At 40.2% G+C, this 23008-nt stretch overlaps 1 protein-coding gene across 1 annotated transcript in view; it reads left to right on the top strand.

Annotated features, from left to right (window-relative positions):
• Window positions 1–1322: 1322 nt before the first annotated feature.
• Window positions 1323–23008, top strand: part of TTC6 (tetratricopeptide repeat domain 6) — a 200619-nt gene continuing 178933 nt past the window's right edge. The window contains exon 1 of the mRNA XM_060163954.1: window positions 1323–2267. Within this exon, the coding sequence (XP_060019937.1) occupies window positions 1323–2267 (945 nt within the window). The remainder of the gene's footprint in view (window positions 2268–23008) is intronic.

Genomic DNA, 23008 nt, shown 5'->3' with positions numbered 1-23008 from the left:
GACACTCTTCTCTCCTTGGGCTCTGTGGAACTCTCTTCTCATTTTCCCAACTCTGTGATTGCTCTAGCTCCTCCTACCTCCCACCTGTGAATGTCAGAAGACTCTGTCATTAGCCATTCTCTATTTGTATTTCTTGTTATCTTGGCTTTTGGTATTGATCTTGCTTTCAAGATCTCAAAATTCACTTGTAATCATAGATAGCTGGCTCTGCTGAATAGCATAAGTTTTTCTTTTACATTGTGATAATACACATAAACATAAAATTTACCATCTTAACAGTTTTTAAGCGTAAAGTTCAGTGACTAGCAACAGCTTTCTTATGTACTTGGTTATGACCAAGACTTCATCAAAGCGATTCAAAGTTGCTATTTGATTTATTCCTAGTCATTGGCCAGATCCTATCAGTTTTACCTTATATAGTATTTTCACTCGGCTCTGTTACCAAACCCAGGCCTTAGGCCTTGCAGACTCATACTTGCCCTCTCTCTATTCTTTCTCCCACTTAACATTAGTATCCCCCAAGCCCCAGAACCTATCAAGCCACTTTTCTGTTAAAAGTTTTTGAATGGTTTCCAGTAGCCCACAGAAAAAGTACAAACACTCGGCATTCAAGGCCTCCTGATCTCACTGCAGCCTACCTTGTGGCTGATCACCTCTCGCCCTTCATACACTCTGCTTTATTTCTTGTCAAACATTGAGGCAAGTGGGCTGGGTAAGAAATGGAGACACCTGGGACCAGCTGGAGAAGTAAAGGGAAATTGCTACCCTGCCACAAGAGTAGGGATTTGGGTCTTGAATTGCCAGAGCCTTCATTTTTTTTTTTCCAGAGAAACTGCAAATCTGCATTTTATATGAAAATCTCTCAATTTAAAATCGTTGGCTATGAATTAATATTTTTGAAAAACGCTGAGCAATTGAAAAACATGTTTGCAGGTAGGATCGAGGTCACATTTGACCTCTGTTCTCTCTTCTTGGCAGGGTTACTTTAGATTTTCTAGGCCTATGTGGAGTGTGGTCTCTCTTGCCTGGAATTGGGGCACTACATTATAGTCTAAAGAAACGTTAAAGTAAACCCAGTAGGGGTTTCGGAAACTCTCACTGTGAAAATGTTACTGATTTAAAGGTTTTTCATTATTCCTGTGAAAAGGCCAATAGTTGGACTTAAAATGATATAAACGAATACTACCCATCGTGCTTCAGCAAGCACAGTGAGCGCTCTACCATGAGAAGCTTTTCTGAGCTGGAATTTTGTTTATCAGTAGTTTTCATGTATATATGTATAATATTAATTTACTGTTATTTCACAGGACAAATTAGTCCAGATGTCCACGATTTCTAAGCACTTTGGACTGAAATACGAAGAAGAATCGTACATCTTTAAAGAGATTGAGAAGGTTCACAAGGAGACTAAAAAGGAATTTCTCCGATTCAAGGAGAAGTTGGCCTCCAAGCCGGCTGTGGGTGAAGTCCCTGTTTTCGGCCTCCGGGTCCCCGGTCCGGCCCGGCATGGGGGGAAGTGGAGCGTTTCCCGCGCCAGACCCCAAAAGCCACCAGACTCCCCTCGGGCCAAAGGCCGTGCGCCCCTCGATGCGGCCCTCCCGCAGCCGGCGCCCCGAGGCGCAGCGCGGCCCCCGGGCCCGAGCGAGGCGGCCGCTTCCGGGAAGACCCAGCCCTTCTGCCCCCAGGACTTCTACTTGCGGAGCTCCGCGTTCCTCCGGCACTGGCCCCAGAAGAAGCCGCCGGTCATCGCCTCCAGGGCGGGCACGTCCAGACCCGTGGTCCTGATGCCGCCACCTGCGCCCAGGGGGAAGGTCCGGGCGCACCAGGGCGCCAGGAGCCCACGGCCCGCGGGCTCCAAGCCGGTCCTCGACCCGGCCGGGGGCCGCGACGCGAGCCAGGAGCCGGCTCGGCTCGCGGAGGCCCGCAAGGCCAGAGAGACGAAGGGCGGCTCCCTGTCCGGAGACGAGGGAGACTCGGAGGCGGCCGGCCGGCGGAGTGAAGTGAGGATTCACACCCGCTTCCTGCGCGAGGGCTCGCGCGGCGAGTCGCGGGAAGCCCCCGTGTCGGTTTCCAAAACCGACCGCGAGAGCGATCCGCCGAGTGACGCGCGGGAGGCCGCCCCGCAGGACCCGCAGCCCGTGCGAGCGATCCCGGCATCCATCGAGATCATCGCCTCGCTTCAGTCCGAGGCCCAGCAGGCCTCCAACCCGAGCATCAAAGAGCTCATCCAGAGCGTCCTCGGCCAGAACTACGACATTAAAATGCAAGTAGGTGACCCAAAAGGAGAGTAGTATTTCTCCTGGGTAAATGTAACTTAAGGATACAAACATAAAATAAGTGCATGTGGTGTGTTATAAGCTAGACAAAACGCTGGGGTGTTATTCAGGTTCTTTGAATTTTCCATCGAGGGAGTATATCCTCTTTAAAAAGTGAAAATAATTGAGAGTATATTTCAAAAACTGGTACAAAGAACATTAGTTTTTAGACCTGAGTAATGCATCACTTTCCTTTCAAAGTCTTTGTGATTATTTAGTATTGATTTAGCAGATGTTTTATATGAAAGAGTCTTTTTCTGTACAGTTTATTAACAGTGAATCTATATCTTAAGAAGATCAGTATATTACTAATAAGTTGAATTTATGAGTTCTGTACTATTTTCAGTGAAAACCGTTCTCCTAAAATATCTTTAAAAAATTTACTTTCTAGGTCTTCCCAATTATAGAGACTATAAGTTATTATTTGTCCCAATGACAACCCCATCAGGTGGGTACCCATGAGAGCCCCATTTTACCTAAGAGGCTTCCTGGCTTTCGTGAGGTTAAGAGGATTGGCTCACAGTCCTGCAACTAAGGCAGAGCAGAGCTGGGATTCCATCCCAGCCGGTCACACCCCAGAGAGTAGACTGGAACCATGCCAGGGCTGGCTATTTGTTGATTGTGATGTGTCCCCAGCAGGGAGCAAAGCTAGATAGGGTCATAGTTTAAGATATTTTGTTCATTATATAGACTTTGCCTTGACAGGGACCTTCAAAGTAAAAATAATAGCAGGGGAATCTGAGTCCCACACAGAAAGAGAGAGAGGGAGAGAGGGAGGGAAGAAGGGAAGGAGGAAAGGACAGAGAGAGAGAGAGAGAGAGAGAGAGAGATTTTTTTTTTTTGAGAATGGTAATGAGAATGGCACTTAGGGGGGAAGAAGATTCTATTACTGTTCTTGGCTGCAGCTCCAAACCTCTTGTTAGTACACAGAATACTGCTGCCATATTATGTCTTTAAAATAGTTTCAGCCCAGAATATACTCTTGGCTGTGATTTAAGGAATGTGATCCTAAAGCCCATTAGGGAAACAAAAACGTGTAAGGACAAGAGTCCCCAGTGTCGTCTTTGACCTAATGTTTGTCGGCAGAATGGGACAAATGTTTTCAGTTAAGACCCATACCTCGATACGGTTACTGAACAAGATCAGTGTGACTGCTCAGGCCGTTTCAAAATGGGTATTTCTAATTAGGTTTTCTGTGGGCCTAACAGAAAATGGATCAGGGATGCACACTGGAGAGCCTCAATGGAGAGAACAAAGCCTCATTGCCTGCCCCTGTGAGAAGAACTCTGTGACATAGTCAAGGCATGTGACATGAAGAGGGGCCTATATTAGAAGCTGGCTCGAGGTCCTGTACAGTTGGGGAAAGTTACACTTTTAGAGCAAGGCCCCATAGAGAAAGTACATTTTGAAGGGTTCAAATAGAATAGAATATAAGAAGGGAGTGTATCAGTGACGAATGGGCCCTGGGACAGTGAATTCTGTTCTTTCTGGTATTCCATTTCTCTTGTGTATCCTTTTCTGGTGCTTCAGTTACCTGAATTGTTTTATGTAGGAGAGTGGCCTGAAGGATTAGGGTCAGAAGCCAGGGTCACTAACTAGCCCCGCATTGTAAAACTTGGCCAGTTTCGAATGCCTCAGTCCCATCCTGCCTTCCATTGTACTGATTTTTTTGTGTAGCTAGATTTTGTTCTTGCTTTTAAAACTTTGCCTCTGCCTGCCCCCCACCCAACAATTCCAGAAGATGGAGCTTTGCATTATCTTGGTTTCAGAAGTTTTATTAGGGTGAGAAGAGAACAATGGGGAATTTGTCGAAATGGCTATGGCTGGGTAGGTAAGAGAAAGCGATGAGAATGCAAGCGTAAAAGTGGTATCTAAATTATGATTTTAAAAATTCTTAAGATTACAATAAGGACACTTGTTTTAAACATTTGGAGTTTATATAAACAATGTTCTCTCCATGATAAGCAAGGAATATGGTTCTTTACTTTAGACATCTTAATTTGGAGCCAGTCCCCGGAGGGAAAGCTAAAGGATAAGACAGTCCTGGCAGGGTGTGCTGTCTCTGTTTAGAGTTTGGGCAGAGCCCTTTCAGACCTAGCATTCAGAGTTCCACAAACAATTACATAGGCCAAAAGGTGCACAGAATATCTAAAGATGAAACTCAGCTGTCAAATGTAGGTCAAACATCTAAACCAGGGTTTCTCAACCTTGGCACTTAACTTTTTGTTTGAATAATCCTTCTTTGTGGGTGGCTGTCCTGTAATTGTAGGATGTTTAGAATTATCCCTGGCCTCTACCCAGTAGATGCCAGTAGTATGATCCTCTCGTCACCCTCCCCACCACCAAGTCATAACAATTGGAATATCTCTAGATGTTGCTGAATGAGACCCTGGGGAGAAGGGCAAAATTGCTCCCCTTTTAACCTCCCATCTAGTTAGGAACTACTGTCTTAAACAGTATGCATACACTATGGCAGGAGGGATAGAAATGTTATAAGGTCCTATGTTTGTTTTACTGAGGAGTTCAATACTATCACTCACAAAATACATTCTAATTATATGAGACTGAAGTTCAGAGACTACCTTCCAGATATTAATTGAGGATGAAGGAATCAGCCCATCCTGGCTTCTGTCATGTGTAGTTGTTTTTGGCCATATAGCTCAAAAGAAAAATGGCTTAACATGACCCACGTAAGAGGGAATTCATGTCCCAAGGTCTTCTTTAAACAAATAATGTATAGCTCACAAGCAAATGTTTTATCATAAAACTTATGCCTGCCTTTAACTTTAGGGAAGATGAAATAGATGTACTTTTGCCTCTTCTTCCTGGTAAGTACAACTAAGTACAAACCTTAGATGTTATTTATAAAACAAACATGAGAAGACTCCAAAAGGTGGAGAGAAGCAGACTGCCTAGGGACTTTGGGATCCAAGGAATCACATAACCTGATGAGTTCTCAGGTTTTCTTTTGGTCTCATGTCTGCCAGATTTGGAGCTAAAGAAGCTGGCAACCTAAGAATGCCAATGGGTGCAGACAGAAAAAGCCCCAGCCAAAGCCTGCTCTCTTTAGCTAAGGATCAAGAAAGGGGCAGCCTAGCAAGATGAAACTTTTAGACAATAACTGTGCTACTTTAGTCAAACACCACAGAAAAACCTATGGCCCTATCCCCACCCCTGCCAGCCAGGGCTGAGGGGGGAGCCTAAACTTCCACTCTTACCAGGCTGAAACAAGGTACCCCAACTCCTTCCCTAATTATGTGGTGTTAGTGGAGAGTCAAGACTTTCAACACTGCCTGGCAGTAAAGAGGCTACCCTACCCACCCCCCCTGCCCCCTTAGTGTCACTGGACGCCTTGTAGGGAACGGTAATGAGAGACTTCTGTCCCTCCCCACCAGGATGGTATCAGTAGAGGCCTAGTGGGGGGCCAGAACTCCTACTCCCGCCCAGCAATAGCAGGGAGCCCCTTACCTCTGGTGCCAGTGGAGACCAAGCTGGGAATTTGGACCACTACCCCTACCTGGCAGTAATGAGGCAGCCTTGGCCCTCCTCCTACTGCCCCTACTACAGCAGTTTCAGAGGAATGTTTAAATAAGATCCAGACTCTCATAATACTCCAAATGTCCAGGTTTCAATAGAAAATCACTTATACCAAGAACTGAGAACATGTAGACTTGGAATAAAAAAAGACAATGAATACCAACATTGAGATGACTGAGATGTTAGAATTATCTGACAAAGATTTTAAAGAGGCCCTCAAAAAAAAAAAAGCCCCAATGAGCAATAATAATGAGCACACTTGGAACAATGAGAAAAAGAGAAAGTCTTAGCAGAGAAATAGAAAGTCTCAGTAAAGAAACAGACATATAAAGAGAACCAAAGAAAAATTTTAGAACTAAAAAATACAGTAATTGAAATAAAACTCAATGGATGGCTCAAAAACTGAACGGAGGGGAGACAGTGGAAAGAATCAGTGAACACAAGGATGGAACAATACAATTTTCTCAGTCTGAACAACAGAGAGACAATAGACTGGGGTGAAAAAAAATAGAGCCTCAGGGACTTGTGGGACTATAACAGAAGATCTAACCTTCCTGCCATCAAAGTTCTGGAAAATGACAAAAGCCCAAACCAAAGAAACCCAAAGGAATCCACACCAAAACATGTAATAGTCAAACTTTTGAAAACTAAAGAAAAAGAAAAAGTCTTTGAAAGCAATGAGAGAGAAACAATGTGTTACGTATAGGGAAAAGCAACTTGAATGACGGGATTTCTCACTGGAAACCATGGAGGCCAGAAGGATTGGCACAGCATTTTCAAATGCTGAAAGAAAAGAACTGTCCACCCAAAATTCTGTATCTAGGCAAATTATCCTTCAAGAATGTAGGGAAAATCAAGACATTCTCAGATGAAGGAAAGCTAAGAGAATTTGTCACTTGCAGTCTTACCCTAAAAGGATCACTAAAGGAAGTTCTCTAAACAGAAAGGAATGATTAGAAGAAAGGACTTGGAACAAACACCAGGAAGAAAGAAAGAATATAATAAGCAAAAACTATGGCTAAATACAATAGACATTCCTTCTCCTGAGCTTTTCAAATGTATTTGATGGTTGATGCTAAAATTATAATGCTGTTTGATGTGATTTTAAATGTATGTAGAGGAAATATTTAAGACAATTATAAATAGGGGAAGGTAAATAGATATAAAGGGAATATGGTTTCTATAGTTCACTGTAATTGGAAAATAACAATTCCAGTAGACTGTAATAAGTTATGTATATATAATGTACTATCTGGAGCAATGACCAAAAAAGCTATACAAAGAGATTCACTCAAAAAACATTATAGATAAATCAAAATAGAATTTAAAAAATTTAAGTAACCCACAGGAAGGCAGGTAAAAAGTAAACATAAGCAAAAAGCAGAGAATAAAAAGAAAACAAGAAATAAGGTAGCAGTTTCAAACTCAAATATATCGATAGTGACATTAAAGGTAAATGGTCTACATATACTGATTGAAAGCAGAGATTGGCAAGTGGATTCCATATATAACCCAACTATATATTGTTTACAAGAAACATACTTCCAGTATAATGATATAGGCAGGTTTAAAATAAAGCATGAAAAAACATCAGGCACACCTTCTTCAAAAGAAAATAGGAGGGGCTATATTAATTTCAGTTAAAGTAGACTTCAGAACAAAGAAAATTACTAGAGACACAATGGGCATTATAATATGATAAAAGGTTCAATCCATTAAGAAGACAAAGCAATCCTAAATTTGTATGAACCAAACAACAGAGCTGAAAAAATATGTGAAGTAAAAACTGAAAGGAGAAATAGATGAATCTATAGTCATAGTTGAAGAAGTCAACACCCTTCTTTCAACAATTGATAGAAAACTAGATAGAAATTTCCCAAGAATATAGAATTCAACAATACCATCAAACATCAGGATCGAATGTACATTTTTAGAACACTGCACCTAACAGCAGCAGAAGGCACATTTTTGTCACTGTCCATGTGACATATACTAAGACCATATCTGGTCCATAAAAATGAACGTCAGTAAGTTGAAAAGCATTGACATCAGGGGAGACCTTCAAGATGGCAGAGGAGTAAGACGTGGAGATCATCTTCCTCCCCACAGACACATCAGAAATACATCTACATGTGGAACAACTCCTACAGAACACCTACTGAACGCTGGCAGAAGACCTCAGACTTCCCAAAAGGCAAGAAATTCCCCATGTACCTGGGTAGGGCAAAAGAAAAAAGAAAAAACAGAGACAAAAGAATAGGGATGGGACCTGCACCTCTGGGAGGGAGCTGTGAAGGAGGAAAATTTTCCACACGCTAGGAAACCCCTTCAAGAGCGGAGATGGGGGGTGGCTGCGGGGGGAAGCTTTGGAGCCATGGAGGAGAATGCAGCAACAGGGGTGCAGAGGGCAAAGCAGAGAGATTCCCGCACAGAGGATCAGTGCTGACCAGCTCTCACCAGCCTGAGAGGCTTCTCTGCTCACCTGCTGGGATGGGTGAGGGCTGGGAGCTGAGGCTCTGGCTTTGGAGGTCAGATCCCAGGGAGAGGACTGGGGTTGGCGGTGTGAACACAGCCTGAAGGGGGCTAGTGCACCACAGCTAGCTGGGAGGGAGTTTGGGAAAAAGTCTGAAACTGCCTAAGGGGCAAGAGACCATTGTTTTGGGGTGTGTGAAGAGAGGGGATTCAGAGCACCACCTAAACAAGCTCCAGAGACGGGCATGAGCTGTGGCTATCAGCACGAACATCAGAGACAGGCATGAAATGCTAACACTGCTGCTTCAGCCACCAAGAATCCTGTGTGCAAGCACGGGTCACTATCCACACCTCCCCTCCTGGGAGCCTGTGCAGCCTGCCACTGCCAGGGTCCTGTGATCAAGGGACAACTTCCCTGGGACAACACACGGCGCACCTCAGGCTGGTGCAACATCACGCTGGCCTCTGCCACTGCAGGCTTGTCCCACATCCGTACCCCTCCCTTCCCCCGGCCTGAGTGAGCCAGAGCCCCCTAATCAGCTGCTACTTTAACACCATCCTGTCTGGGTGGGGAACAGATGCCCTCAGGTGACCTACAAACAGAGGGGGCCCAAATCCAAAGCTGAACCTCAGGAGCTGTGCGAACAAAGAAGAGAAAGGAAAATTCACTGTGCAGCCTCAGGAGCAGTGGATTAAACCTCCACAATAAACTTGATGTACCCTGCATCTGTGGAATACCTGAATAGACAATGAATCATCCCAAAATTGAGGCGGTGGACTTTGGGAGCAACTGTAGACTTGGGGTTTGCTTTCTGGGTCTAATTCATTTCTGGTTTTGTGTTTATCTTAGTTTAGTACTTAGAGCTTATTATCATTGGTGGATTTGTTTATTGATTTGGTTACACTCTTTCTTTTTTTTTATGTATAGATATATATATATATTTTTTCCTTTTTCTCCTTTTTGTGAGTGTGTATGCCTATGCTTCTCTGTGTGATTTTATCTGTATAGCTTTGCTTTTACCATTTGTCCTAGGGTTCTGTCTGTCTGTTTTTTTTTTTTTTTAGTATGGTTTCTAGCGCTTGTTATCATTGGTGGATTTGTTTTTTGGTTTGGTTGCTCAGACTTCCCAAAACCTGTGTGGCTGACAGGGTCTTGGTGCTCTGGCCAGGTATCAGGCCTGTGCCTCTGAGGTGGGAGAGCTGAGTTCAGGACATTGGTCAACCAGAGACCTCCCGGCTCCAGGTAATGTCAAATGGCGAAAGCTCTCCCAGAGATCTCCATCTCAACACTAAGACCCACCTCCACTCAAAGACCAGCAAGCTACAGTGCTGGAAACCCTAGACCAAACAACTAGCAAGGCAGGAACACAACCCCACCCATTAGCAGAGAGGCTGCCTAAAATCATAATAAGCTCACAGACACCCCAAAACACACCACCGGACGTGGTCCTGCCCACCAGAAAGACAAGATCCAGCCTCAACCACCAGAACACGGGCACCAGTCCCCTCCACCAGGAAGCCTACACAACCCACTGAACCAACCTTAGCCACTGGGGGCAGACACCAAAAACACAGGGAACTACAAACCTGCAGCCTGCGAAAAGGAGACCCCAAACACAGTAAGTTAAGCAAAATGAGAAAACAGAGAAACACACAGCAGATGAAGGAGCAAGGTAAAAACCCACCAGCCCAAACAAATGAAGAGGAAGTAGGCAGTCTACCTGAAAAAGAATTCAGAGTAATGATAGTAAAGATGATCCAAAATCTTGGAAATAGAATGGAGAAAATACAAGAAACGTTTAACAAGGACCTAGAAGAACTAAAGAGCAAACAAAAAATGATGAACAACACAATAAATGAAATGAAAGATTCTCTAGAAGGAATCAATAGCAGAAAAACTGAGGTAGAAGAACAGATAAGAGACCTGGAAGATAAAATAGTGGAAATAACTACCACAGAGCAAATTAAAGAAAAAAGAATGAAAAGAATTGAGGACAGACTCAGAGACCTCTGGGACAACATTAAGTGCACCAACATTCAAATCATAGAGGTCTCAGAAGAAGAGAGAAAGAAAGGGACTGAGAAAATATTTGAAGAGATTATAGTTGAAAAGTTCACTAATATGGGAAAGGAAATAGTCAATCAAGTCCAGGAAATGCAGAGAGGCCCATACAGGATAAATCCGAGGAGAAACACACCAAGACACATATTAATCAAACTATCAAAAATTAAATACAAAGAAAAATATTGAAAACAGCAAGGGAGAGGCTTCCCTGGTGACGCAGTAGTTGCGAGTCCGCCTGCCAATGCAGGGGACACAGGTTCGTGTCCCGGTCTGGGAAGATCCCACGTGCTGCGGAGCAGCTGGGCCCGTGAGCCATGGCTGCTGAGCCTGCACGTCCAGAGCTTGTGCTCTGCAACAGGAGAGGCCACAACAGTGAGAAGCCTGCGTACAGCAAAAAAAAAAAAAAAAAAAAAAGCAAGGGAAAAACAACAAATAACATACAAGGGAATCCCCATAATGTTAAGAGCTGATCTTTCAGCAGAAACTCTCCAAGCCAGAAGGGAGTGGCAGGACATATTTAAAGTGATGAAAGGGAAAAACCTACAACCAAGATTACTCTACCCAGCAAGGATCTCATTCAGATTCGTCAGAGAAATCAAAAGCTTTACAGACAAGCAAAAGCTAAGAGAATTCAGCACCACCAAACCAGTTTTACAACAAATGCTAAAGAAACCTTTCTAGGCAGGAAACACAAGAGAAGGAAAAGACCTACAATAACAAATCGAAAACAATTAAGAAAATGAGAATAGGCACATACATATCGGTAACTACCTTAAACGTAAATGGATTAAATGCTCCAACCAAAAGACACAGACTGGCTGAGTGGATACAAAACCAAGACCCATATATATGCTGTGTACAAGAAACCCACTTCAGACCTAGGGACACATACAGACTGAAAGTGAAGGGATGGAAAGAGATATTCCATGCAAATCAAAAGAAAGCTGGAGTAGCAATTCCCATATCAGACAAAATAGACTTTAAAATAAAGACTATTATAAGAGACAAAGAAGGACACTACATAATGTCCAAGGGCTCAATCCAAGAAGAAGATATAACAGTTGTAAATATTTATGCACCCAACATAGGAGCATTTCAATACATAAGGCAAATGCTAACAGCCATAAAAGGGGAAATCGACAGTAACTAAATCATAGTAGGGGACTTTAACATCCCACATTCACCAATTGACAGATCAACCAAAATGAAAATAAATAAGGAAACACAAGCTTTAAATGCTACATTAAATAAGATGGACTTAATTGATATTTATAGGACATTCCATCCAGAAACAACAGAATACACTTTCTTCTCAAGTGCTCATGGAACATTCTCCAGGATAGATCATATCTTAGGTCACAAATCAAGCCTTGATAAATTTAAGAAAATTGAAATCACATCAAGTATCTTTTCCGAACACAATGCTATCAGAGAAGATGTCAATTACAGGAAAAAATCTGTAAGAAATACAAACACATGGAGGCTAAACAATACACTATTAAATAACCAAGAGATCACTGAAGAAATCAAAGAGGAAATCAAAAATTACCTAGAAAAAAATGACAATGAAAACATGACAACCCAAAACCTATGGGATGCCGCAAAGGCAGTTCTAAGAGGGACGCTTATAGCAATACAATCCTACCTCAAGAAACAAGAAACATCTCAAATAAACAACCTAATCTTACACCTAAAGCAGTTAGAGAAAGAAGATAAAAAAAACCCCAAAGTTAGCAGAAGGAAAGAAATCATAAAGATCAGATCGAAGTAAAGGAAAAAGAAATGAAGGAAACAATAGCAAAGATCAGTAAAACTAAACCTGGTTCTTTGAGAAGATAAACAAAATTGATAAACCTTTAGCCAGACACATCAAGAAAAAAAAGGAGAAGACTCAATAGAATTAGGAATGAACAAGGAGAAGTAACAACTGACACTGCAGAAATACAAAGGATCATGAGAGATTACTACAAGCAACTATATGCCAATAAAATGGACAACCTGGATGAAATGGACAAATTCTTAGAAAAACACAACCTTCCGAGACTGAACCAGGAGAAATAGAAAATATAAACAGACCAATCACAAGCACTGAAATTGCAGCTGTGATTAAAAATCTTCCAACAAACAAAAGCCCAGGACCAGATGGCTTCACAGGCAAATTCTATCAAACATTTAGAGAAGAGCTAATACCTATCCTCCTCAAGCTCTTCCAAAATATAGCAGAGGGAAGAACACTCCCAAGCTCATTCTACGAGGCCACCATCATCCTGATACCAATACCAGACAAAGGTGTCACAAAGAAAGAAAACTACAGGCCAATATCCCTGATGAACATAGATGCAAAAATCCTCAACAAAATACTAGCAAACAGAATCCAACAGCACATTAAAAGGATCATACACCATGATCAAGTGGGGTTTATCCCAGGAATGCAAGGATTCTTCTGTATATGCAAATCAATCAATGTGATATACCATATTAACAAATTGAAGGAGAAAAACCATATGATCATCTCCATAGATGCAGAAAATGCTTTTGAAAAAATTTAACACCCATTTATGGGAAAAACCTTCCAGAAAGTAGGCACAGAGGGAACTTACCTCAACATAAGAAAGGCGATATATGACAAACCCACAGCCAACATTGTTCTCAATGGTGAAAAACTGAAACCATTTCATCTAAGGTCAAGAACAAGACAAAGTTGTCCACTCTCACCACTACTATTCAACGTAGTTTTGGAAGTTTTAGCCACAGCAATCAGAGAAAAAGTAATATAAGGAATCTAAATCGGAAAAGAAGAAGTAAAGATGTCACTGTTTGCAGAAGACATGATACTCTTCATGGAGAACCCTAAAGATGCTACCAGAAAACCACTAGAGCTAATCGATGAATTTGGTTAAGTAGGAGGATACAAAATTAATGCACAGAAATCTCTTGCATTCCTATACACTAATGATGAAAAATCTGAAAGAGAAATAAAGGAAACACTCCCATTTACCATTGCAACAATAAGAATAAAATACCTAGATGTAAACCTACCTAAGGAGACAAAAGACCTGTGTGCAGAAAGCTATGACACTGATGAAAAAAATTAAAAGATGATACAAACAGATGGAGAGATATACCATGTTCTTAGATTGGAAGAATCAACATTGTGAAAATGACTATAGTACCCAAAGCAATCTACAGATTCAATGCAATCCCTATCAAACTACCAGTGGCATTTTTCACAGAACTAGAACAAAAAATTTCACAATTTTTCTGGAAACATAAAAGACCCAAAATAGCCAAAGCAATCTTGAGAAAGAAAACGGAGCTGGAGGAATCAGGCTCCCGGACTTTAGACTATACTACAAAGCTACAGTAATCAAGACAGTATGGCACTGGCACAAAAACAGAAATATAGATCAATGGAACAGGATAGAAAGCCCAGAGATAAACCCATGCACATATGGTCACCTTATCTTTGATAAAATAGGTAAGAATATACAGTGGAGAAAAGACAGCCTCTTCAATAAGTGGTGCTGGGAAAACTGGACAGCTACATGTAAAAGAATGAAATTGGAACACTCCCTAACATCGTACACAAAAATAAACTCAAAATGGATTAAAGACCTAAATGTAAGGCCGGACACTATAAAACTCCTAGAGGAAAACATAGGCAGAACACTCTATGACATAAATCACCGAAAGATCCTTTTTGACCCACCTCCTAGAGATATGGAAATAAAAACAAAAATAAACAAATGGGACTTAATTAAACTTAAAAGCTTTTTCACAGCAAAAGAAACCATAAACAAGATGAAAAGACCACCCTCAGAATGGGAAATATTTGCAAATGAAGCAACTGACAAAGGATTAATCTCCAAAATTTACAAGCAGCTCAATATCAAAAAAACAACCCAATCCAAAAATGGGCAAAAGACCTAAACAGACATTTCTCCAAAGAAGATATACAGATTGCCAACAAACACATGAAAGGATGCTCAACAACATTAATCATTAGAGAAATGCAAATCAAAACTACAATGAGGTGTCACCTCACACCAGTCAGAATGGCCATCATGAAAATATCTAGAAACAATAAATGCTGGAGAGGGTGTGGAGAAAAGGGAACCCTCTTGCACTGTTGGTTGGAAAGGAAATTGATACAGCCACTATGGAGAACAGTATGGAGGTTCCTTAAAAAACTAAAAATAGAACTATAATACAACCCAGAAATCCCACTACTGGGCATATACCCTGAGAAAACCGTAATTCAAAGAGAGTTATGTACCACAATGTTCATTGCAGCTCTATTTACAATAGCCAGGACATGGAAGCAACCTAAGTGTCCATTGACAGATGAATGGATCAATAAGATGGGGCACATATATAGAATGGAATATTACTCAGCCATAAAAGGAAACGAAATTGAGTTATTTGTAGTTAGGTGGGTGGACCTAGAGTCTGTCATACAGAGTGACGTAAGTCAGAAGAGAAAAACAAATACCATATGCTAACATATATATGGAATTAAAAAAAATTGTTCTGAAGAACCTAGGGGCAGGACAGGAATAAAGACACAGATGTAGAGAATGGACATGAGGACACGGGGAGGAGGAAGAGGAAGCTGTGATGAAGTGAGAGATTTGCATGGACATATGTACACTACCAAATGTAAAATAGATAGCTAGCGGGAAGCAGCCACATAGCACAGGGAGATCAGCTCAGTGCTTTGTGACCACCTAGAGGGGTGGGATAGGGAAGGTGGGAGGGAGACACAAGAGGGAGGAGATGTGGGGATATATGTATATGTAAAGCTGACTCACTTCGTTATACAGCTGAAACTAACACAGCATTACAAAGCAATTGTATTCCAATAAAGATGTTTAAAAAAATAGAATTGACTCATATAGAGTGTGTTCTCTGCTCATAATGGAATCAAACTAGAAATTAATAGCAGACTGTTAATAAGAAAATCTCCAAACACTTGGGAACTAAACATTAGAGTTCTAAATAATCTGTGGGTCAATGGGGAAGCCTCAGAGAATTTTAAAAAATTGAACTAAATTAAAATAAAAGTACAAAATATCAAAATTTATGGGACAGAGGTAAAGCAGTGCATTTTTCCTAGAAAAATGAAAATTTATATTCAAACAAAAACCTGAGATGAATGTTCATAGACGCTTGTAGTACTTAATAACCCAAAACTAGAAATAACCCAGATGTCCTTCAAGGGGTAAATGGTCATATATTACTCAGTGATAAAAAGAAATAAAGTATTGATAGGTGCAACAATTTGGATGAATCCCCAGAAAATTATGCTGAAGCAAAAAATCCAATCTCAAAATGTTACATACTGTATAATTCCATTTATACAACATTCTTAAAATGACTAAATTCTAGGAATGGAGAACAGATTTGTGGCTGCCAGAGGTTGAGGACAGGCTTGGAGTAGGGGAGGGTGAGAGGGAAGTATGTATAGCTTTAGAAAGGCGACATGGGAAAGCCTCCTGGTGATGGAGATGTTTTGTATCTTGATTGTGTCAGTGTCAGTATCCTGCCTGTGATTTTGTATTATAGTTTTGCATGATATTCCCATTGGGGAAAGCTGATAAAGGGTACATGGGATATCTCTGTATTATTTGCTACAAGTGAATATGAATCTACAATTACTTCAAAACAGAAACTTGAATTAAAATGTTACCAGATTCTTTATAAAATTTATTTTTACAAGTTTTAAGAAGAAACATAGGGAAACAGTAATAAATTCTCTTCTAAATTCCCTTTAACTCACCAACAGTAACCGATACTTGTTGTTTATCCTTCTATTTATCTTAAGTCTTTAGTACAAATGTGTACACATACATACATATATAGGGTTTTTTCTTATAAAAATAAGAACATATGGTACACATTATTCTGCAGCTTATTTTTTGACACACATCAATGGAGATTGATTTTTAATTTATTCTTTTAAATAGCTGTATAGTATTTAAACATTTTAAATAGTATTTAAACATTTCCTTGGCCCTTTGCTTTTCAAATTTTATGTTTCCCTATCCTAGGAACAAAGTTTTGCTCATTGGAGGTATAAATCAGGGAACCTACCAGGATCTGGGCAAAGAAAAGCAATCTATTGTTTGAATGTCACCAGTGCAATTGGGAGGGACTAGTTTGGACAAATCTTTTCTCTTCAGAGTGACAGATGCATTTATTACACTTTTCTTTTACACATTCCCTTTGTGCAGTACTTTTTTGTTTTCATAGATGTTAACAGCTTAAAGTAGTACAAATGATGTAATGATTAAGAAGTTTCTTGATTTACAGTTTTTTTTTCCTGTGAAGTTTTAAAGTCTTTCAGATAACATTTAGATGCCTTCAGTAAATACAAAATGCTTATGTGTTTAATTTCATTCATTTTTAAAGGGTGGAAAATATTATTTTTATTAGTTTTTGAGAGAAAATTCCTATTCCTTTAGCTGGTTTGGTTGTAATAATAATTTTGAACCAAGCTAGGAGTTGCTCCTTTAAAATAAACTTATTCTTGGTTGGATACAAGCACATTTTATTTTCCATGAGGATTTTTTTTCAAGATTGAAATACAGAGTTACTTGAAAAATGAAATGCTAATTTATTATAGAATTCAGGTGTACTTTTTTCCTGATTGTTAGTACAGATACTGCCCAGCAATGATTTTTTTCTTTTGCCTGTTTGTGCAATAAAGTCTCTTAATTTAGACTATAAAGGACAAATGAATTGGAATCTTGAAAGTAATCCATTTTCACATATGCCACGGTTTGAGTACACATGAGGTTTGTAATTTTTATTTGTTTGGCTGTGCCATATAAATTGCAGGATCTTAGTTCCTTGACCAGGGATCGAACCTCGGCCCCTGGCAGTGAGAGCACCAAGTCCTAACCACTGGGCAGCCAGGGAATCCCCAAGAATTTTTAAATGTTCGCGAAATAATTGCTTTTTTCTGGTTACTTTGGGTGCAGTTATTTGTATAGTTAGGATAAAGACGTTTCCCCTCTATGGATTGTTATTTTAATACATAACTCAGTTTTAACTTTGATTTCCTAATGTAGACTTTTTTTTAATATATCTTTACTGGAGTATAATTGCTTCACAATACTGTGTTAGTTTCTGTTGTACACCAAAGTGGATCAGCCATATGCATACACATGTCCCCATATCCCCTCCCTGTTGAGCCTCCCTCCCATCCTCCCAATTCTACCCCTCTAGGTCATCGCAAAGCACCGAGCTGATCTCCCTGTGTTATGCTGCTGCTTCCCACTAGCTAACTATTTTACTTTCGGTAGTGTATACATGTTGATGCTACTCTAACTTCACCCCAGCATACCCCTCCCACCCTGTGTCCTCAAGTCCATTCTCTATGTGTACATTTTTATTCCTGCCCTGCAACTAGGTTCATCAGTAACCTTTTTTTTTTTTTAGATTCCATATATATGCGTTAGCATACTGTATTTGTTTTCTCTTTCTGACTTACTTCACTCTGTATGACAGAATCTGGGTCCCTCCACCTCACTGCACATAACTCAATTTTGTTTTTTTTTTTATGGCTGAGTAATATTCTGTTGTATATATGTGCCACATCTTCTTTATCCATTTATCTGTCGGTGGACATTTAGGTTTGTTCCATGTCCTGGCTATTGTAAATAGTGCTGCAATGAACATTGTGGTACGTGTCTCTTTTTGAATTATGGTTTTATCAGGATATATGACCAGTAGTGGGATTGCTGGGTCATATGGTAGTTCCATTTTTAGTTTTTTAAGGAACCTCCATACTGTTTTCTATAGTGGTTGTTTCAATTTACATTCCCACCAACAGTGCAGGAGGGTTCCCTTTTCACCACACCCTTTCCAGCATTTATTATTTGTAGATTTTTTCATGATGGCCATTCTGACTGGTGTGAGGTGATACCTCATTGCATTTTGATTTTCATTTCTCTAATAATTAGATGTTGAGCATTTTTTCATGTGCCTCTTGGCCACCTGTATGTCTTCCTTGGTGAAATGTCTATTTAGGTTTTCTGCCCATTTTTTACTTGGATTGTTTGTTTTTTTGATGTTGAGCTCCATGAGCTGTTTGTATATTGTGGAGATTAATCCTTTGTCTGTTGTTTCATTTGCAAATATTTTCTCCCATTCTGATGGTTGTCTTTTCATCTTGTTTATGGTTTCCTTTGCTGTGCAAAGGCTTTTAAGTTTAATTAAGTCCCATTTGTTTATTTTTGTTTTTATTTCCGTTACTCTAGGAGGTGGGTCAAAAAAGATCTTACTGTGGTTTATGTCAAAGCGTTTTTTCCTATGTTTTCCTCTAAGAGTTTTGTAGTGTCAGGTCTTACATTTAGGTCTTTAATCCATTTGGAGTTTATTTTTGTGTATGGTGTTAGGGAGTATTCTAATTTCATTCTTTTACATGTAGCTGTCCAGTTTTCCCTGCACCACTTATTGAAGAAGCTGTCTTTTCTGCATTGTATGTTCTTGGCTCCTTTGTCATAAATTAGGTGACCATATGTGCATGGGTTTATCTCTGGGCATTCTATCCTGTACCATTGATCTATATTTCTGTTTTTGTGCCAGTACCATACTGTTCTGACAACTCTAGCTTTGTAGTATAGTCTGAGATCAGGGAGCGTGATTCCTCCATTCTTCTTTTGCAAGATTGTTTTGGCTATTCAGGATCTTTTGTGTTTCCATATAAATCTTAAAAAATTTTGTTACAGTTCTTATGTGGTGATATTTAACTGAAAGAAAAATTGGTACCTGGAAGTGGGGTGCTGTTGTAACAAAATCATGTGGCATTTGGTAAATAGTAAATATATGTACAGTTTCCTGGGGAGAGGATCAATAACTTTAATTAAATCCTTATAAGGATATAAGGCCTACAAAAAAGATTAAGAACCCTTGATCTTAATATATCTCAATAAAATTTTTAGTGTAAAGATGTGGTAAATAAAATATGATCGTACATTCTTTTTGCTCTAATTTAAAAATTTCATTAATAACCAGAAACTCATCCATGGAGAACGTCAAGTTAAGAATCCTTGGCTTGAGTATTGGTATGTTTTCATTAACTTTCAGTTTACCCTCTCCATCTGCAGATACAGTTCTTTATTTACCTTATTAAAATTGTTTTTCACTGGATATTTGGGTAGTTAGGATTAAGACATTTCCCCTCTGTGGACTGTTCTTTCAATACACAACTCAATTTTAACTTTGATTTCCTAATATAGACCTTTTTAATGCTTTTAAATTTTAAGGACTAGTCCAAGGGCTTAGACTCTCCTCCAGTGGGTGGTGAGGTGGGTACAGCTGATAAACTGCATCTTTAAAATATAGCACTAATTGCCACCTTAACATTGTAGAGTTTGGGTCCATTTGTGATACCTTCAAGTCATGATTTTTACCTATTCTGTGTAAAGTGAGAGGAAAGAGTTAATGCAATTCAAAGCAGTTTATTTTATTTATTTATTTATTTATTTATTTATTTATTGCGGTACGCGGGCCTCTCACTGCTGCGGCCTCTCCCGTTGCAGAGCACAGGCTCCGGATGCGCAGACTCAGCGGCCATGGCTCACGGGCCCAGCCGCTGCGCGGCATGCGGGATCCTCCCGGACCGGGGCACGAACCCATGTCCCCTGCATCGGCAGGCGGACTCCCAACCACTGCGCCACCAGGGAGGCCCTCAAAGCAGTTTTAAAAAACATAAAGTTGATATTAGGGCTTAGAATAATATGGCTACCTTGACAGCAGAGTGAACCAACTGAATGTCCCAGTTAGGTTACATGTTGACTTATTGTACACAGTAAGTCGTTTATTTTTTATTACTGAAAACTACAGTATTTGGTTGTGATTTAAGTCAGTCATTCTGTAGCTGTAAACAGCCTGCTGCTAGGCAGCTGTATTCTTTACAATGCTTGTTTTAAAGCATAATAGGTAAACGTGGATTTTAAGGATGGGTAGATAAATAGTTTTGACAGGAAAATCAAAATCTTGAGAATTAGCCAACTACAATCATGTTTAAGCATCTTTCATCCCAAATGGAAATAATCTAATAGACTGTGCAGCACATTATCCAGTACGTATGATAGTATCCAACACACTATCCAGCACATTATCCAATATGTATGTCATTTTGGGGAGAATATTCTTTTACAAGTACCTGGTTTCCTTAGTCCACTGTAAACTGCACTGCATCTTTTTTTTTTTTTTTTTGAAAAGAGAGAATCCCTCACTGTACTTAGCACCAGCTGTACAACAGAAATAGCTCCCGGCACCACCTTCAAGAAAAAAACCAAAAATACTGTTTAAATATTCTAATTTCAAAATGTTGATGTTCTCCTTCCCTAAGGCACAGTTAAGAGGCCCCAGAGTAAAGCTGGTAACCCTGAGGGCTGTGCCTTGGAAACGATGTGTCTGTATCTCTGTGGGGCAGTGACGGTGGGTGGCGTCGCTCCGAGGCAGCCAGCTGCTCAATGGCACAGTGGACTTTCTTTGCAGTTTCTTCAAATTCTTTCTGCTTATTGTTGGCTCCCTTTGCAATTTTGTTCTTGGCTCTTTCTTTATCCTGTTTCAAAAATTCGCTGAGGGTTAATTCTTCAAACTGCTTCTTGACAGAAAGGAAAGCACAACCAGATGAATGCTTTTTATGTTATTCTATAGGGTCGTCATCTGGCTCCCAGCCTTCTAACTCCTTGAAGCATAAGAAACACTGAGCCAGGTCGGGCTCGTTCTCAGTGGGACAGTGGACAAAGCCGGCGGCGGCCATCTGCAAAGGAGAGCTCGGCTCAGGCCCCAGCTCGGAGGGGTTCTCCCGGGATCTGGGAGCCCACAGAGGGCTGCACTGCATCTTGGTCTCACTATAGAGAAGGATGGCTTGACACATCAGTCATATTTATTATCTGTACAAGTTCTTTTGAACATAGTAGGAAAAAGGTTAAATTCTTAGTCTATTGCATTGAAACTAAAAATAATACATTCTCATTTAATAAATTTTCTTTTACATATTTTACTTTGTGTTCTTATATGGAAAAGGACTTTCAGAGTCCTGTGATAAATTTTTCTGTAGTGTTTTCTTACCTTCATTTTTCATTAAAATAGTGTCTGGAGCTGGAAGATAACCTAATTAACTTTGTATTATACATTAGATAACAAAACTGAGACCCAATGGGAGAAAGTGACTTTTGCAAGGCCATACAGGCAATTAGCACAGTTGGGATCAGAGCCAACTTAGTTCCTTTGACAACGAGACCAGAATTGGTTTTATTCTTTTACTACATCATGTTGATGGCACTTCCTTTTCCTCTTTTGCTCCATCTTCCTTTCTTTTTTCCCTCCTTACTGTCTTAAGACTCAGACCCCAGGTAACCAGAATTACTTCTCATTATGAGTTTTCCCCTCTCAGATCCCTGTGATGACTCTGCATTTAGTGAGAGGCCCATCACACTCTCCTGTCCTGAGATGGCCACCCATAGCCTCTTGCTGGTGACTTCTAAACCCAACACACTTAGGCCTGGGAGGTCAGCAAGAAGCAAGGATTTGCTGCTCACAGAGTAGTGTGGTGGTGGTAGAGATGGTGTGTGTGGAATGGGACTTGGGCTAAGATTGTGTCATAAAGGGAAAGAATACAGGTGGGATGAATTATAGGTAGTGATGGCTTTAGCAGTTGATTATATGATCACTAACCAGTTATATGTAATCAAGTACCACTGATTCTGCCAACTTAGGTTGCTGTTAATATGAATAAAAGATGAAATTGCCATTATCTGCCATCTCTCATGGCAGAATAACAGTCTGACCCATGTCTACTTCATCTTATTAGCTTTATTTTATTTTAAAATCTTTTAGCTATTCTCAAGGTGAAGAAATGCCTGCCTGTACTTTTTCTTTCTAGCCCAGTGGTATAGGTTATGAGTCCCCATTCTTTTGGGGAAGGAGAGCTTCTTTTGACATAGTTGAAATCTTATCTGTGATGGATTGGGGTCTTGCTGAGACTCCTCGACTTGAGAGAATGGAGTGTGTCAGTGGCTTTACCGAGAACTCCCAAGAGCTAGGAGGAAGAGTCAACGCTTTGGATATTATCTAGGTAAGGCTGCAGGATTGCCATGATCACATGGTTAACTGTTAATTGGCATTCTGGTCATCAGATTTGGCTAGTCTTGATAATGAGTAAAATCCCCTGCATCCTCCACCCCTTTCCCACCTTTTAAATTGGTAGTCTATCTTCTTTTTAGATCTCACAGATAATACAGTAAATAAAATTCCTGTCCTTTGCTTGGCTTACTACAAATTTATTAGGCACACAGGAGAAGATTATAATAAAGCCAGACCTCATCATTTCAGCAAGATTTCCCCTCAAGAACATCTCTAGTATCAAGCTCTTCATCTCTTAATCATTGGAAATAGGGTTTTGAAGAAATGAAAGATTGAGACAGCTGGGACACTTTTCATTGTTCTGATTTCATTACGCTGTTGAGACCTGCCTAGATGTACAGTCTTTGACAATCAATTATTACTCTGGAAAGTGATTATTAAACAGTTCACTGAATTATGGCTTTTTATGCATGACTCTGTTCTATTGCTCTTTAGGGTTAAGTGAAAAAGCTTA

Source organism: Lagenorhynchus albirostris, chromosome 1 (assembly GCF_949774975.1).
Source record: "Lagenorhynchus albirostris chromosome 1, mLagAlb1.1, whole genome shotgun sequence".
NCBI lineage: Eukaryota > Metazoa > Chordata > Mammalia > Artiodactyla > Delphinidae > Lagenorhynchus > Lagenorhynchus albirostris.
The sequence above is the reverse complement of the archived record's forward strand: the minus strand, read 5'-3'. Positions and strand labels throughout refer to the sequence as shown.